Raw genomic sequence first — 16,329 nt, forward strand, 5'->3', positions numbered from 1 at the left:
TCCCACTGAACCTCTGTGAGCCAGGCCTGGGAACCCGCGTTTTAAACAAGGTGCCCATCTCCGCCTCAGCGACTCTTTCGTGTTCACTAAACGAGGTTTCAGAACCTCTGGTCCACGCCGCAAGGCTCTCTTTACTCTGCTTTCCCTTGCCACCCCCTTGCCTTTGACCTGACTAGGGACGGAGGCTGGAGGCCGCGCTGAACCTCAGTTTCCCCGTGCGTAGAACGCGGAGGCCGGGTGCCCAGCGGCCTGGCACGTCAGCAGCCTGGCGCACAGTGGGCGCGCGGAGAACGCGGCCCCCGCCCGCGTCCCGCCCCTCTCGGCCAGTGCCGGCATCCTACCCTCGCAGATCTGCTCCCACAGGCTCTTGCCCGGCGACTCGGCGGCCTGCCCCGGCAAGACAGGCAGCTCTGGAGACCCGGAGGACGCGGTGGGCAGTGACCTCGGGGCGAACGAGTTTGCGGAGCCGCTTGGCTCCTCGCGCTGGGCTGTACAGCTAGAGCCCAGCGGCGGCGGCGGCGCCGCCATGGCCGCGGTTTCCAAGGCAACTGTATTCGCAGTATGGCCGCGACCCGGAAGAAGCCGTAACCTGAGGGGGCGGGCCAGCGACTGGAAGTTGACTTCCGGGTCACGGCGGAGTGTGCTCTCACGTGGAGGCGGGGAGGTTTGGCCTGCGGGTGAGTGCCGGGGGCCCGATACAGGCGGGGCGGCGCGGCCCGGGGTCTGGAGATTGGGCCTGGGGATTTGCGCGGCGGCGAAGAGGGGGAAAGCGGCCACCTGCACCCCCCAACACGCCCCTCAAATCGTCGGTATGCAACCGCTCTGGTCTGAGGCCGCCTCCTCCGGGAAGTTCTCCTGGCCCGAGACCCCACGTAATCCCTCGTGTGTGTTTATGCAGAAGCTTTGGCGCAGCAGAGCGTTGGACAGAGCGATCTCACTTCCTGGCTCTTTTGCGTCCTGCTAGTGAATTATGCGGGGGTGTTGCTGCACAGGCTTTGGAGTCATGTGGGCTGGGTTCGAATCCCAGGTTTGTCACATACTGACTTTGGGACTTAAGGCTAGGGAATTAAAGTCTCCGAAGCCTATGAGGTGGGATCTTCACGCCGACCCTCACAAGGCTAGTGCGGTTATTTCAGGGCGCGTTTGGAGAAAGCGTGTCGCAGGGCTGAAGAGGAGGATCCAGGGTTCTGAGTGGCAGAGATAGGGAGAGAAGGGGATTAATTTAAGTTGACCTACCACCTCACCTTGTTGCTTCTTTGTTCTTAACCAGATTGTCTGGCCACTCCCCTATTTTGAAGCCTTCTTGGCCTCCTTGACTCCACCGCCCTCTCCAGGTTTGCACCTTCTCCCACCTTTGCAAGCCCTTCTTCCTCTGCCTGTTTATTTAAATGTCAGTACAGCAGTCCCCCTCTTATCCTTGGGGCTGGGGACTAGACCACCAGTAGATGCCTGGAACCATGGATAGTACTGGACCCCATATATACTATGTTTTTTCTTATGTGTATTATCTATGATAAAGTTTAACTTATAAATTAGATGCAGTAAGAGATTAACAATAATAAAAAAAATTATCACACTGTAATAAAAGTTATGCGAATGTGCTCATGCTCTCTTTCTCTCTCTCAAAATATCTTACTGTACTGTACTCACCTGTTTTTGGATTGTGGTTGACCATGGGTAACTGAAACCTCAGAATGGCAAAACCAGGGGCACAGTTGTGTTTCTTGAGGTCTTGTCTCAGGCTTGTTCTCTTTAAGGCATAATTACCACCCATGTATTGCTAAGTTTATGTCCCCTGTGTCAGCATGGTCACCACTGAGACTCAGACCTGGGTATCCACCGGTCCAGTGAACATCTCCATTTGGATATCCCAAAGCACCTGTCCAAACCAGCCTGTCTCCTCCAGCCCCTTAACTACCCACCATCACTACCTTTGTCTCAGGGATTAACACCACCACTCTGCAGTTGCCCAAGTTGGAAACCTCTTCTTTAGAAACTTTCCTGACAACGGCTAGGGCTGGTTTCATGCGCTCCATCACCCTGACCTTACCGCTCTCCTTGGTTTTATCGCCTGTGTCATCACTGTTATACCTCGTTCCCTCCTATACCTAACCTGTTGCTGCTGCTGCTGCCACTTCTTTTTTTTTAAGAGATGGAGTCTTGCTCTGTCACCAGGCAGAAGTTCAGTGTCATGATCATATCTCACTGCAGCCTTGAACTCCTGGGCTCAAGTGATCCTCCTGAGTAGTTGAGACTCCAGGCGAGTGCCACCACTTGGCCAGTCCCGGCTGCCTACCCTCACAGATCTGTCCCACAGGTTCTGTCCCGACAGCTCGGCTAATTTTTTCATTTTCTTAGAAACGAGGGTCTTGCCATGTTGCCCAGGCTGATCTCAAAATCTCTAACTCCTGGGATCATGTGATCCTCCCACCTCAGCCTCCCGAGTAGCTGGGATTACAGGTGTGAGCCACCATGCTGGCCTACTTGCATCTTGATGGGTTTATCTTGTCTCTGCATTGTTAGCATTCATTCAGTTATCAGTTGAGTTTTTACTGAGCACCTGCTATGTGCCAAGCACTGAGCTAGGCTCTGGGAATACATCAGGAAGCAGGACAGACAGTAATGAAAAATTGAGTATAGTTATTCCCTTGATTCTCCAGGTGTTCCTGAAGTGGGTCATCAATTAACTTGAGCTATAGCTCAGGCCTAGCCTGGCTCTTTGAAGCTGCAAAGAGTGAGCCAGGTCCCATGTGGACCTGCTGGGCTCTGAGGATGAGGAGGGCTGTAGGGGGGAGAAGCTCCTGACTTTTAGCTCCCATAACTCTAACCTCCTGTGAGGGGATATTTTGTTTCTAGGTTCCCTGAAGGTTTCCATGTCATCTAACCCAGGGAGCAGCAGGAACTGTGCTGTGACTGGAGTAGAAGTGGCCCAGCTAGAAGCTGAAGTATATGGGGGACCCCAGCCTCTTCTCACAGGTGCCTCTGTAACATTTGTCCAAGAACAGCTGGGTGTCACAGGTTGCTGTGTATCATCATGAAATGTTGGCAATCAGTTGGAAATTTTAAAAACAATGAATCAGGCTTGCAGGCTGGATGTGGTCCCCAGCCTGAGCAACTTCTGGTTCAGTCTCTCTCTCATGGATAGGGAAACTGAAGTGTGCAGAAGCCAAGGCTATGTGGCAAGAGTGTGTCAGAGTCACCATTTGAACCTAGGTCTTGAGGCTTAGCAGGGCTCCTCCTATCATGTACCTTATTGCTGCTCTTATTACCAGTCATGTGGGAAGGCAGTTAGGAGAGGAAGTCACCCAGGGTGCAAGTGGAGAGACTCATAAAAGCAGGAGAGCTATTTAGGTGGCCCAGGATAAGGGATTAATTGTGCCACTCTTTTTGCCTCTAGTGGGGACCAGCAAAAATGGCTGATCTCTTAGCATTTCTGTTTGCTTCTTCCCGTAAAATGGAAGGCCCTGAGGGCAGTGACTGGTCTGTCTGGCTTGTTAGCTGTTGTGTCCTCAGTGGTTGGTTCATCACAGGCAGTCGGTAAATTATCTGTTGAGTGAATCATTAGGCTTAGAGTTTTGAGGAATAGGATTAGAAAAAGGAATTAACAATGTACTAAGCACTTTGCATGAATTATTTCATTTATTCTTTCCAACACCCCTTTGGAGAAGGAGGTGTTATATTCCTTTGTTTTCCACATCCAGAAATTGAGGCTCAGGGAGTCTAGCTGATTGACGTAAGGTGAGAGAGCAATTTGGATTTGAACCTGGGGCTGTCTGAATTTAAACTTCGTGCTACTTCTGTCATTTCTTTTTGGTCTGAAGGAGTCATGTTCATTTTCCTTATCTCACATTTTAGACTGTCCACTCAAAAGACCGTCCCCAGGTTATGGACGTGGCTCTTGGCCATGCTTAGTAGACTTGGATACAGGGTCACTCGGTATGGGGATAACTTGTACCATTTGCTTTTTTCAGGAATGATCACCAAGACCCAAAAAGTAGACCTGGGCCTTGGGCTCCCAGAGAAGAAAAAGAAGAAGAAGAAGGTGGTTAAAGAACCAGAGACTCAATACTCAATTTTAAACAATGATAATTATTTTGCTGATGCTTCTCCTGCAAGAGCCACATCCCCCTCTAAGAATGTGCTCCAAGGGCGGGCACTTGACATGCCTCTAGTGAAGAAAAAGAAGAAAAAGAAGGGCCACAGCAGGCTTTTCGAGGAGCAACTAGAACCTGAGACCGTGTTGCACACCAGGCGGGTAGAGAAGTCACCCAGCCCCAGGAAGCAGTCCCATGGCCACTTGGAGTTCCTCAGTGGGGAGAAGAAAAAGAAGAGGAAGTCCTTGTTACCTCCGGCTGTGTCCCATAGCTCGAGGCTGAAGACCTCCCTAGACCCCACACAGAGTGAGGAGGTGATCAGGGCTGGCAAGAAGCTCAAAAAGCACAAGAAAGAGAAAAAGGCTCAGGACCCCACAGGCTTTTCAGTCCGGGACCCTTGGTTCTATGAGGCTGGGGACACTGGGTACACTTGCTCAGTGGGGCAGGAGAGTGAGGAGCAGGCTGCCTCAGGGCAGAAACGGAAGCAGGGGAGCCCCAGGGAACGTAGCAGGAAAGGGAAGAAGAAGAAAAAGATCCACCAGGAGGGAGACACCCTCCTCGCCTACTCCAAGCTCTCCAGGTCTATGGAGAGCAGCCCTAGGAAAGGAAGTAAAAAGAAGCCAGTTAAAGTTGAGGTTCCAGAATACATCCCCATAGGAGATGGCCCCAAGTCCCCAGCAAAGAAGAAAATGAAGTCTAAGAAGAAGGTAGAGCACCCAGGCGTTGAGGAGCTGGCTCTGAAAAGGAAGAAGAAGAAGAAGAGGAAAGACAGCACTGAGTTAGCAGAAGACCCTTGGAAGGAGGTAGGCTTTCCCTCAGAAACAGACTGTGCCTTGGGAGAATGAGGGTGGGAGTTAGGAAGGAGTGTGTGTGTGTGTACGTACATGCATGTGCCCTTGTGCTTTTAGCTGCCAGAACTCTGATTAAATTGACTTCAGCCAGAAAAGGGGGTTTGTCAACACATGTAATTGGAAAGGTTATGGGTAGCTACCTTCAGGTATGGCTGGATCCAGGGGCTTATGCAGTATCATCAATAATACAGGTGTCCCTTGCTATCAAAACTCTACCCAGGTTTTCGCTGTCTTCAGTTAGGATCTGAATCAATGGGAGATCAAATTCAAACCTTTTGCTTTCTAAACTCTTGCCACTTGCTGTCCAAAGCTCAGGAACCAAATATAGGCAGTCCTCAGGTTATGGATGAGATACATTCCTGAGAACGTCTTTAGGTTGGATTTGTATGTAACTTGGATCCCTCATGAACAGCACATATATGGTAATAATAACAATAACAAACAATACTATAATGACTCGTAATAATGTACTATAATACTGTAATAATAATACCCCAGTACTATAATAATAAGTTACAGAAACTACTGTGCTCTTTTTTTTTTAATTCAAGCAAACAGAACACAAAAACTCATATAAAAAGTTTAGACAGGAGATAGGAGAAATTAAAAAAAATATTAATGGTAACATTGACCTAATGTTGCATGAGTGTCTTGGTTACTGGAAGGGGCATTTTTGAGGCAAGAAGGCAGCTGACATTAATGGGAAGATGACCAAGACGGTGCTGGAGAGGACGGAGTGGGTGCTGGGAAGCAGGACTGGATTCTGTTGCTGGAGGAGAGGGCACCACCGAAGTCAGTTTCTTGAGAAAGGTGTCTAGGGTGGTTTGCACAGCCCGTTTCTTTTGTTTTCCATCATCGGTGGCCTTGCAGCAGCTGATGTTCTCTCTCACTGCCCCGGAAGCCTTTTGTAAGCCGCTCAGTGTTAGGTTCTCGCTCCTCAAGCTTAGCAGATCCTGCTTCGGTGAGACGAAAGGCTTCAGCTCATTCTTTCGTCGTCAACTTTCTTGGCCCTGGATCTGATTCTTGACGTTCTTGTGTTTCCACCAGCTGCTTCTCCGTACCTATGAGACTAGCCGCCAGCACAAAGACGCTGCGCCAGGGACTGCTTACGCCACGTGGCTTTGTCTACGTGTGTGGAAGAAACTGGTCCTCGAATTATTAATTTAATTATTTAATTATAAATTATTCTTACGGGGAGCTTGGGAACCTTTCGCAAGTACAGAATGCCATAAGTCGGGTCCTCTGTAACCCCAGGACTGCCTGCAATTTGAGAGAACATGGTTCCCGTAGCTATCCGAGCTTACTGTTTGAGCTCAGTATGCACAATGTGTGAATTAAATAGATTTGAGTAGCAGGAGATGCCCGTGTGAGATTTCCTCAGCTCTGGGTTTTGTGTTTTTCTCTTGGTTTTAGGCCCCCATCTCCCCTCCCTCTCCCTCCCCACAGTGGCATGGTCACCCCGCAGCTCCAGGCTTTAGTCCTAGTAGTTCAGCCACTCTCACAGGCTCGGCGGGGACACCCTGGCCAGAAGCCCTCGCCTGAAATCAGGAGTGAGGGGCTGAGGGTGTCAGTCCCACCTAAACCACACTGTCTGCGACGGGGGAGGTCGTCTCTGAGAGGAAAACATGGGTCCGGTTAACAGGAGTGGGAGGTGGCCTGGGGACACCCGGTCGTGCCAGGCTTCCTGCAGTGTGTGGGAGGGGAGGCTGGAGGCCGGCGGGCTGGGGGCTCCCCGCGCCTGCAGCCTTGCCCAGCTGTGCCACCACCGGGGCCCGGCCGCCATTCCTGTCCTTGGCGTGAGTGTGGATGTTTGGGGGGGGGGTATGAGATGGGGTGTGTCCTGTCTCATGGTGTGTGTCCTCTTCTAAGCAGGTGTCTGACCCTTCAGTGTGGCTGGCGGCTAACATTTTTTGAGCACTTACTGTATGCCTGTCACTGTGCTAAGTGCTCTCCGTGTGCTCACCCGTCTCATCCTACTACCAGTTTGGTGAGGTAGCTGCTGTGGGTGTCCTAACAGACGAGGAAACTGAGGCTTGAGAGAGTTAAATACTTTCTCTAAGGTCCCCCAGCTGTTAAGAGAGGGAGCTGGGATTCTAACCTGGACAGTCTGGCTTCCGAACTTGGGGTTTATCCCTTCTTAGAAACCACCTGTGTAGCGTCTCCTAGAAGCCAGTATCATAGAGCCCAAGAAATGACTGTGTTCTGCTAAAAACAAGCCCAGATTCTCTTGCCAACTCTGCACCAACCTCCCGGGTGATGTGGACCAGCCTCTGCCCCGCGCTCCCGTAGCAAAAATGATGGCTGGTTCGTCTTGAGCACTTCCTGAGGGGGGAGCCCGCTGGAGCTGGGCCGTCGGGAGGGTGTGCGTGGCCTGCACTCAGCCTAGCTGGCGGGGCTGGAGAGGCAGGGGTGGCCTCCATGTCGGGGGCCTACAGGAGTTAGTTCTGGTGCTGGATTTCTCCGGCTTTGCCCTAGTACTTTGTTTCACCAGCCCCCGCCCCTGTAAGAATCCAGACTCCTTCTCCCAGGAGCCCCATGAAAGGCGGTTCCCTCTGCTGCCATCTCCTGTGATGGGGACTCTACGCCGCAGAGCAGCTGCCGAGTCGGGCGGCCGACACGTGCTCCAGGGACCATCGCACGGGACACTGGGTGCCAGGCAGAGCTCACTTAAAGTAGGGCGCATGAAATGTCAGCAGTTGTCCTTACTGAGGGACCAAGGGAAAGTGGCCTGAGGTCTCGCTGTTAGGGTGTCTTGGGTGCTAAGGCCAGTGAGAGAGCATGGCCTGTGTCAGCGTGTTGGGGGTGGCCCGGTGAGGGCACGACACAGGAGGCGAGACCTGGGCCCTGGCCATCCCTGCAGAGGGAGCAGCAGGTGCTGGGGCCCAGGTGGAGGGAGATGAAGGGAGCTGAGGGCAGTGGTAGCATTGAGGGGACAGGGGCTAAGCAGTAGGGAGTAGCAGAGGCTGCAGGAGCCTGGATTTTCATGGTTGCAAGATGGGAGTCCCAGGTGGGTTTGGGGGAAGAGGTAACATGAGCCAGTTGAGGTTTCAAGTCATCCGGGCTATAGTGTGGAATGGACTGGGGTTGGGGGTGGGGAAGCAGAGTTAGGGACTGTCCTGGTTGTCCAGGCAGGAGAGAAGGTGGTGACCAGGAGTCAGGGGTGGCAGTGTGGAGGACAGGGCTGTCAGCAGGCCACTGGCCGCTATCCTTGAACTGGTTTGGTGTCACCATAGGAGGTTAGGTGACACGTATAGGAGGAAACACTGCACACCAAGCCCTGAGTCAGGAGACCTTGTTAGAATCAGCTTGTCTGTGAGCTGTGGGGTGACCTTGTTGTAGTCACTTTACCTCTCTGAGCTTCAGTTTCTTCATCTGTGAAATAGGTTCGTGCCACTGTTTGGGGGAGAATCGTGGAAAAGAGGGGACGAGAAGGGCTTTGTTGACTGAGATGTTGCCTGGGTGGCACGGGTTGGGGTGATTGACACTGTGGTCTGGGGTCTTTTCTGGACTTGTGATCTGATCCTGGCCGGCTGCTGGGGCAGAGGCCATTCATTGCGAGCTGGGCCTTACCCGCCCCTGGCCTCCTGCAGGAGCAGGACGCGGACCTGGAGGTGGTGCTGGAGAAGAAGGGCAACATGGATGAGGCGCACATCGACCAGGTACGGCCACATCCCCTCCTCTTGCCGCCCCCAGAGGCCCACTCCCCACCTGCCAGGCCACATGATCCTCAGCTCAGAGGTGCCAGGGGGTCCAAAGGCCACTTGGCCAGCTTCTGCTCCACACCTCTGGCACGGAAAGTTTCTACTCCAAATGGCCATTACAAACAAAAAATGTTCTAATGGTGAAGGTGGATACGCTTCAGTTTCTAGGAAAATTCATTCTCAAGAAACCCTGGCCAAAGAGGAGAAATGAGCATGCCCACTGTAGGCCAAGGGACCGTAGCCGCTGGGATGCTCAGTGGGTACTTTGGACGAAAGCCACCCCTGGCGCTGTAGCAGAGTAAAGCTGCGTGACCCCAGCCCCTTTCCATCCCCCCAGCCCGCATCCCTGTCCGGGTCTGCAGCTCAAAGGAGTTTTCTCTGTCTCCCCTGTTCTTTTGCCCTTGCTCAGGTGAGACGAAAGGCCTTGCAGGAAGAGATTGATCGTGAGTCAGGCAAAACGGAAGCTTTCCAAACCGGGAAGTGGACGGTGAGTTGGACGCTAGGGCCCTGTGAGAGGGGGCGCTAGGTGTCCTGACCCCTGGCCTTGCAGCACAAGGCATGGAGTGGGGGGACCCGGTCTCTCCAGGCCCCCAAGACAGCCCCAGCCCAGTGGAGTTTGTCCTGAGCTAATTTCCCTCCTTCTGAAAGCGGTGTTTGCCTCCCTCCTGGGGAGCTGGCCAGGCCAGATAAGCTGCCTGAACCTCCGTCTCCAGCCCCGGACGGGTGGGCGTCCGTGGATTGATTGCTGAGGACACGTCACGGGAGCTCTTGTCAGCGGTGGACGGCGCCCTCAGAAGGCTGCTGGGAACGGGCAGGAGGCAGAGGCGGGGGGGGGGGGGTAGGGGGGGGAGGCCTCTCGGGGCCGGTTTCCAGATCCTGTTTGACAGGGAAGCGTCAAGACCAGGCTGCTTAGGTTGGCAGGCTGGGGCTTTGGCTGGTCGCTGCACCTCTCCTAGTCCCGCGGTCACCCAGCTGAGCAGCTCTGTCCCGTTACGGCGCTCCCACACGGAGCGGCGAGGCCCACGTGAGCCATCATCGCATCCATCTCTGAGCGCCACAGCGGGCGCGGCGGGGGGATGAGTAACAGGTGTAAAGGAAGATATTTCAGTCAGTGATAGTGCTCGGGAGAAAGAAAACAGAACGTGAGCTAGAGAGGGGCTGTGGGCAGGGCGCCACACGAGCTGGGGCGAGGGCAGCGAGGTGGCTCAGGGAAGGCGACGCTGTCCAGAGACCTTAAGGATACGGAGGCACCAGCCCTGGGAAGACGGGGAAAGAGGCTTCCAGTGAGGGCGGTGAGCCCCCGGTAGGCACGGGCTCGGAGCGGTCTGCAGGGAAGGCCAACGACAGGTGCGAGGCCGTGGGCCACAGGCGGCGCCGGCCAGCCTCAGCGGCCGTGGCAGGGAGTGTGCCCTGGGTACAAAGCACTGGGAGCCGCTGGAGGGCATTAAGGCGGGGCAGGTGGGGAGCCCAGCTAGAAGGCCCAGCCTGCGGCCGCGGCCTTAGGAAAGCGGCAGAGAGTGTGGAGAGGAAACGGCCTCCTGACTTACTTCAGAGGCACAGCCAGTGGGACTTATTTCCACGCCCGTAAAGTGGGACTTCCACCTGGACCAGTGGGGTATGGAGTGGGGGTTTGTCATGCGTCTTGCCTCTGACGTCTCCTTCCTCAACATTCTGTTGAGCAGAGCAGAGCCGATGGCCACCCTGATGAGCAAGGAGGGCAGGAAGCAGGGTGGTGTGACTGGGAGCCAGTGTCCCCAGGGGTTCTCCCTAAAAGGACCTGGTGGCAAGACAGTGGCAGTAGAGTGATCCTGGGGCACAGGACCTGAGGCCACTTGACCACTGGGGCATGTGGTGGGGCCTCCAGGCCGGCTGTGGGCCCCTCTGGTGGGCAGCGGCCCTCCTCAGACCCAGAGTAAGGCCGTCACAGGGGGCCTCTCGCTCTGGAAATTGCAGGTCGGGTCGGGGAAAGCTGTAGTTATTCCTGCATCTGGGCCACCATGAAGCTGGGAGAATGTGTCACCAGTTCGTTCAGGGCAGCTGTAGCAACAACTGGTCCTTATTGTTCTTCCAAAGCCGACCTAGAAATAAGTCCTAGGCTAGCATGTGGCTTGCGAGCAGAAAGTTCCTAGGCAGCATGGGGTCAGCAGTCTGGTTGGTGTCAGGTGAGAAGAATGACCAGTTATTGAAGACTTAAAATGTGCCAAGCATTGTGCTCTGGGGTTTTGGTATAAAATCTGACTTCAGCCTCACTGAAGCCCTGTGAGGGGGGTGTCACACCCCCATCTTAGAGATGACATTGAGGCTCAGAGAGGGCAGTGAAGGGACTTGACCAGGGTCACCCAGGTGGGGTTCCCCTTGGTCTGCATAACTTCAAAGTCATGTTGTCTTGGGGAGCTAGTTTCTTGCCTCTCCACAGATGTGGGAAGGAAGGGGCTTGAGGGGCTCTCTTGCATCTTTTTGCACATGGGGGATTCGTGGATGGTGGAGGGCTCTGGCTGGAACTGGCCTGAGTTCCTGGGCCTGGCTTAGCCTCTGACTTGGCTGTGTGACCTTTCACCTCTGTGGGCCTTCACTCTTCCTGCTATAAAGTGCAGTGCTTCTGAGAGGAGAAACGCTCTGGAGGTTCCCACCTGCCCTCTTCCACCCCTCCAGCTGACTGAAATGTTAGGCTGGTGGATGAACAGCCAGCTGCTGTGGTGGGAGGTGTGCTGTGCGGTGGGTAAGGCCAGGTGTGTGGTGGGCGAGGCCAGGTGTGTGGTGGGTGAGGCCAGGTGTGTGGTGGGTGAGGCCAGGTGTGCGGTGGGTGAAGCCAGGTGTGCAGTGGGTGAGGCCAGGTGTGTGTGGGTGAGGTGAGGTGTGCAGTGTGGTGGGTGAGGTGAGGTGTGCAGTGCTGTGGGTGAGGTGAGGTGTGTGGTGGGTGAGGTGAGGTGTGCGGTGCTGTGGGTGAGGTGAGGTGTGCGGTGCTGTGGGTGAGGTGAGGTGTGTGGTGGGCGAGGTGAGGTGTGCAGTGCTGTGGGTGAGGTGAGGTGTGTGGTGGGCAAGGTGAGGTGTGTGGTGGGCGAGGTGAGGTGTGCGGTGCTGTGGGTGAGGTGAGGTGTGCGGTGCTGTGGGTGAGGTGAGGTGTGCGGTGCTGTGGGTGAGGTGAGGTGTGCGGTGCTGTGGGTGAGGTGAGGTGTGCGGTGCTGTGGGTGAGGTGAGGTGTGTGGTGGGCGAGGTGAGGTGTGTGGTGAGTGAGGTGAGGTGTGCAGTGCTGTGGGCGAGGTGAGGTGTGTGGTGGGCGAGGTGAGGTGCCCTGTGCTGTTGCCATGAGTTAGGGTTGAGAAAGGCAGCCTTGCACGCACAGGTGGCCTCTGGCGTAGCTAGACCCAAGTTGGAATTCCACTGGGATTACTTGTTAGGCTGTGTCCCTGGTTAAGCTGCCACGCTACATTTCCTCATCTGTAAAATGGGAATAACAACAGTATTCCTCATGGGGCTCTTGCTAGGATTAATAAAATTAGCCACTGTGAGCTTATTAGCACCGTGCCTGGGAGACGGCAAGCGTTTAACTAGCTGAGTCCTCCCTGGGGAGGCTGGGGTCTAGGAGAAGGAAAGGGTGTTGGAATCAAAGAAAGTAACCACCTTTCTTCTCTTACCACAGGGAACCCAGTTTGGCCAGTGGGATACTGCAGGTTTTGAAAATGAGGAACAGAAACTAAAATTTCTCAAACTTATGGGTGGCTTTAAAAATCTGTCCCCTTCGTTCAGCCGCCCCCCTAGGATGGCCGGAAGGCCCAACATGGCCCTCAACAAGAAGGCAGCGGACACCCTGCAGCAGAACCTGCAGCGGGACTATGACCGGGCCATGAGCTGGAAGTACAACCGGGGAGCTGGCCTCGGCTTCTCCACCGCCCCAAACAATATCTTTTATATTGACAGAAACGCTTCCAAGTCCATCAAGTTGGAAAATTAAACTCTAGTGTTTTGTTCCCCAAAAGAGCCAAAATTGCTTTTATTCTTTAGTTATACTGATGAGGGCCATCTGATAGTTGTCTCGAATTGGACACCTATGAAGATTAAGGACGATTGTCTCGGTGGGCTTGGATGAACTGGGTGGGGGCGCTCATGATTCAGGAGCCGGGAGAACATGTGAGTGGCTGAATCCTCTTATTTTCTGTGTTAAACATTCCATCCTTCTTTGAGATATCAGGGTGTATAAAGAATAATAGCTAACATTTGTTGAGTGTTTAGCATGTGCCAGGCACATACTAAAGTATTTTCCTTGCATTAATGTATTTAATCTTAAGAATTAATGAAATGGGTGCTATTATTATCCCCATCTTATAGATGAGGCCGCTGAGATTCAGGGATAAAGTAATAACATTGCCCAGGGTCGCACAATCAGTAAGTGCAGAATGTACTTCTGTACCCCAAACCCTAAGTTAATACTTATTACTGTGAATGTCCCTTCTAGGGAATTTCATTTCACACAGAATATTTGTTGAGGATTTTTTTCTTTCTCCTTTTCTTTCTCTCTCTCTCTCTTCATCTTTCTCATCTTTCTCTCTTTCTTTTCTTTCTCTTTTTTTTGAGACAAGCTCCTAATGTACTGCCCAGGCAAGAGTGCAGTGAAGTGATCATAGCTCATTGCAACCTTAAACTCCTGGGCTCAATGATTCTCCCACCTCGGCCTCGGCCTCCTAAGTAGCTGGGACTACAGGTGTGTGCCACTACACCTGGCTAATTTAAAAAAAAAAATTTTTTTTTTTTTGAGACAGGGTTTCACTATGTGTTCCAGGCTGGTCTCGAACTCCTGACCTCAAGAGATCCTCCTGTCTCATCCTCCCAAAGTACTATGATTAGGCGTGAGCCACTATGCCCAGCCGTTGTTGGTGATTAAAATGTCTCTGGATGGAGGAAACAAGTTTTTTAACATGTCTAAATCTCTTACAGGAAGTGGAATTAATGACATACAGGGACTAGCAAGCTAATTTTCCTTTCCCTTGTCTGGGAGTCGCTGCAGGCAAAGACGTGTCTGAGTTGTCACCAAGTGGATGTGGCTGAGCTTCCTCTGCTGGTGAGAAATGTGCCTCTAAACCAGTCTTGGCCTTTTATAGCTGTTCTCCATTGATCCTAAGTGCTGAGCTTGGATTTGATCTTTTCGTGCCGTAACTGGATTCTGAACAAGGCATTTTAGAAAGTGGTTTGTTTTGCAAATGAACCAATAGCAAATTCCCAGGGATGTGTTTTATTAGGTTCTCTTTGATTACAAGGAGGAGAATCCCAGGTGACCTTTGTGGTAGAGGTCAAGTGCAAGGTGGCATAGGCCCATGAGTATGATGCAGAAAGTTACCTCATCAGCCACAGGGTCAATGTTTCGAAGCCTGGACTCCATAGCAGGCTTCATAGAGCTCCAGGTGCAATGGCCCAAGTCACACTCGACCACCTTCTTTCCATTCACCTTGCTTTTTGCATCCCAGAATATAGGTTCTGATTGGGACATTTTCCCATCACGTGGCCTGGATGCCCACTACAGCCATCCCAGCTGAGGCAGGCCTGAACAGCCAGGAAATGCAGTATCACGTGGCAGGAAGTCCTGATGTAGGGGGTTGATTCAGCAGCTCTCCAGGGAAGCAGTCTTTTCCTCTCTGCTCTATCATCTTCAGTGTCAGTGTCATCAGGCTGGTAGAAGGATGGCAGGAGCAATTTCAGGCAGCATATCAATATCCTGTAACATTCCAGAGGAAGAAAAACCTTTTTGTAGTTCCAGGAAACTTCTAGAAGCCCCTCAAGAGACCTTTATGACTCATTGCTCGTTCCTGGACTAGCCCCCTTCACAGGGAGGGAGATTCCCTCGGGCCAGTCAGAAGAGTGAGGGGTGCATGCCTGGAGATGAGTGTGGTGACACTACTGCCCCTCTGGGCAGAGGTGAGGCAGGCACTTCAGGTGGCAGGCTTTCCTGGGCTTTGACCTTGACCAGCAGGCACTGGCCAGGTCAAGAGTTCTGCAAGGAGGTACTAGCAAGGACCTGTTTAGGCCACTTCCTTCAGTACATGAACTTGGCCCAGCCTTTCATGGATACTGCCTTGAGATACGTAATGGGAGAGACCATCGAAGTGCCCAGAGGCAGGCTTCTGCCTTTGAGTTAGCTCCTTCCGGGCACCTGCTCCTTGGACAGAGGAACATAGGTCTCCTGACCTTGAGCAACACTATAGGAATTTGGTATAAAAGGGGACCAGTTTCTGCTCTCAGTTTTTATCCTGCCAAGAGGTTACATCACAGTTTGGACAAGCTCATCAGAGATTGTGCTCAGCCGTCCTTCTGGTGGCTCTGGAGCGTGGATGGTTGAATGTCCACTGTCTTGCTCCCGTCCAAGCCTCGCTGACTGAGGGCTCTCATTAGGATGCGACGGCCAGGTCTTCCCACCATGTAAACAGTCTCTATGTAATGGAGTTTGACTTTCTAACTTGATATATCACCGTTGGCTTATGAGTTCCATTTGCTCAGGGGAAGGTTTATTGCTTTTCTATGTACATAAGAACTTAAACTCTGTAACCAGAGAAGGTTGGGCAGCCAAGACAAGATGCTGGGTGTCCTCAGAATGAACTTAACCTTGTCATTCTGCTTTTTATTGTGTTAGTACAGACCACCATCACTTAAAGGAACAGGTCCCTGTCGTGGGGCAGTACAGTCTGGGGAGAATTACCCTCTGGGCTCCCATCTTTTGTCAACGAACTGATACTGGCTTGAGTCCCCCTGCCCCTTCTTTCTCCGTGTCCAGTGTCCTCCCCAAGGTGTCAGGTTTTCTAGTGTGATTTCCCATGTTGACTGTAGAACACAGCCTGTCAATAAGGCATCGGAATTTGGGGGAGATGGGAGTAGGGCAGGGAGGTCTGGCACACAGCACAGACAAGACCTTAAGTTTAATATTTAATAGCCATATTCTCAAACTTTGGCTGTTTTTCCCTTGGGGTTTTTTCAGTAACTATGGCAAGGTCCTTTCCTTTTTAAAAAATGCAGTTTTCCAGATGTCTCCAAAACCTCATGCTTCTTACCACTTTTTTCCTTGAAGTAAATTCTGCCCCGTCTTTGCTTAGCCCACTAGGCCTTGCCCTGAGGCCACCTTTCCACAACCAGGCTGAGCCATAGTTCTCTTCTAAAAGAAGTTGCCTGCTCAGTTCTGCAAACTATTGGAACTATTTGGGCTTGTGGCAGGCAGAACTCACCCACCCACCCAAGTACCCTAGGAAGCTGTGAATTTGTTCTGTTACAGAGCAAAAGGAAATCAGGTTGCCAATCAGCTGACCTTAAAATGAGACTGTCATGGATTATCTGGGCGGGCCTAGTGTAATCACAAGGGGCCTTAAATGTGGAACGGGAAGCAAGAGTCAGTGTGAAAGAGACTTAAAGACTCAACCTGCCATTGCTGATTTTGAAGATGAGAAGGAAAGAGCCACAAGCCAAAGAAGGTGGGTGGCCTCCGGAAGCTGGAAAAGACAAGAAAACTGTCCGCTGTGGTGCCTCCAGAACGGATTGCAGCCGTGCCGACACCCTAATTTAACCCAGTGAGACCAGTTGGACTTTGGACCAACAGAACTGCTGTCAGATGAAAGGTAATCTGTTAAAGTAACAAGAAAATACAGGTCTCGTGCAGAAGTTTCCCTCATTTTTTACCTTACTTCCAAAAATTCTTGCTTAGATCTT

General features: G+C 52.4%; 2 protein-coding genes across 6 annotated transcripts in view; one reads left to right on the forward strand and one right to left on the reverse strand.

The window, feature by feature from the left end:
* The window catches only part of IQCK (IQ motif containing K), a 107,283-nt gene extending 106,755 nt beyond the window's left edge, over positions 1 to 528 (reverse strand). For all 4 annotated transcript variants that reach the window (XR_012913483.1, XM_075995134.1, XM_075995135.1 and 1 more), the window contains exon 1: positions 342 to 528. Coding sequence is in view for 3 of the 4 variants with exons in the window: in XM_075995134.1 (XP_075851249.1) it covers positions 342 to 528 (187 nt within the window). In the remaining variant the exon portion in view is untranslated. The remainder of the gene's footprint in view (positions 1 to 341) is intronic.
* KNOP1 (lysine rich nucleolar protein 1) lies at positions 527 to 12,622 on the forward strand. 2 transcript variants are annotated; one of them, XM_012736065.3, is made up of 5 exons: positions 527 to 677; positions 3,972 to 4,897; positions 8,536 to 8,604; positions 9,056 to 9,133; positions 12,287 to 12,622. In XM_012736065.3, the coding sequence occupies exons 1-5, from the start codon at positions 527 to 529 to the stop codon at positions 12,596 to 12,598; spliced, it is 1,536 nt and encodes a 511-aa protein (XP_012591519.2). In that variant the 3' UTR covers positions 12,599 to 12,622. The 2 variants fall into 2 exon arrangements, with proteins under 2 accessions (XP_012591519.2, XP_075851247.1); XM_075995132.1 differs by lacking the exon at positions 527 to 677 and adding an exon at positions 681 to 809.
* Positions 12,623 to 16,329: the final 3,707 nt, after the last annotated feature.

This window comes from Microcebus murinus, chromosome 19 (genome assembly GCF_040939455.1).
Source record: "Microcebus murinus isolate Inina chromosome 19, M.murinus_Inina_mat1.0, whole genome shotgun sequence".
Classification (NCBI taxonomy): domain Eukaryota; kingdom Metazoa; phylum Chordata; class Mammalia; order Primates; family Cheirogaleidae; genus Microcebus; species Microcebus murinus.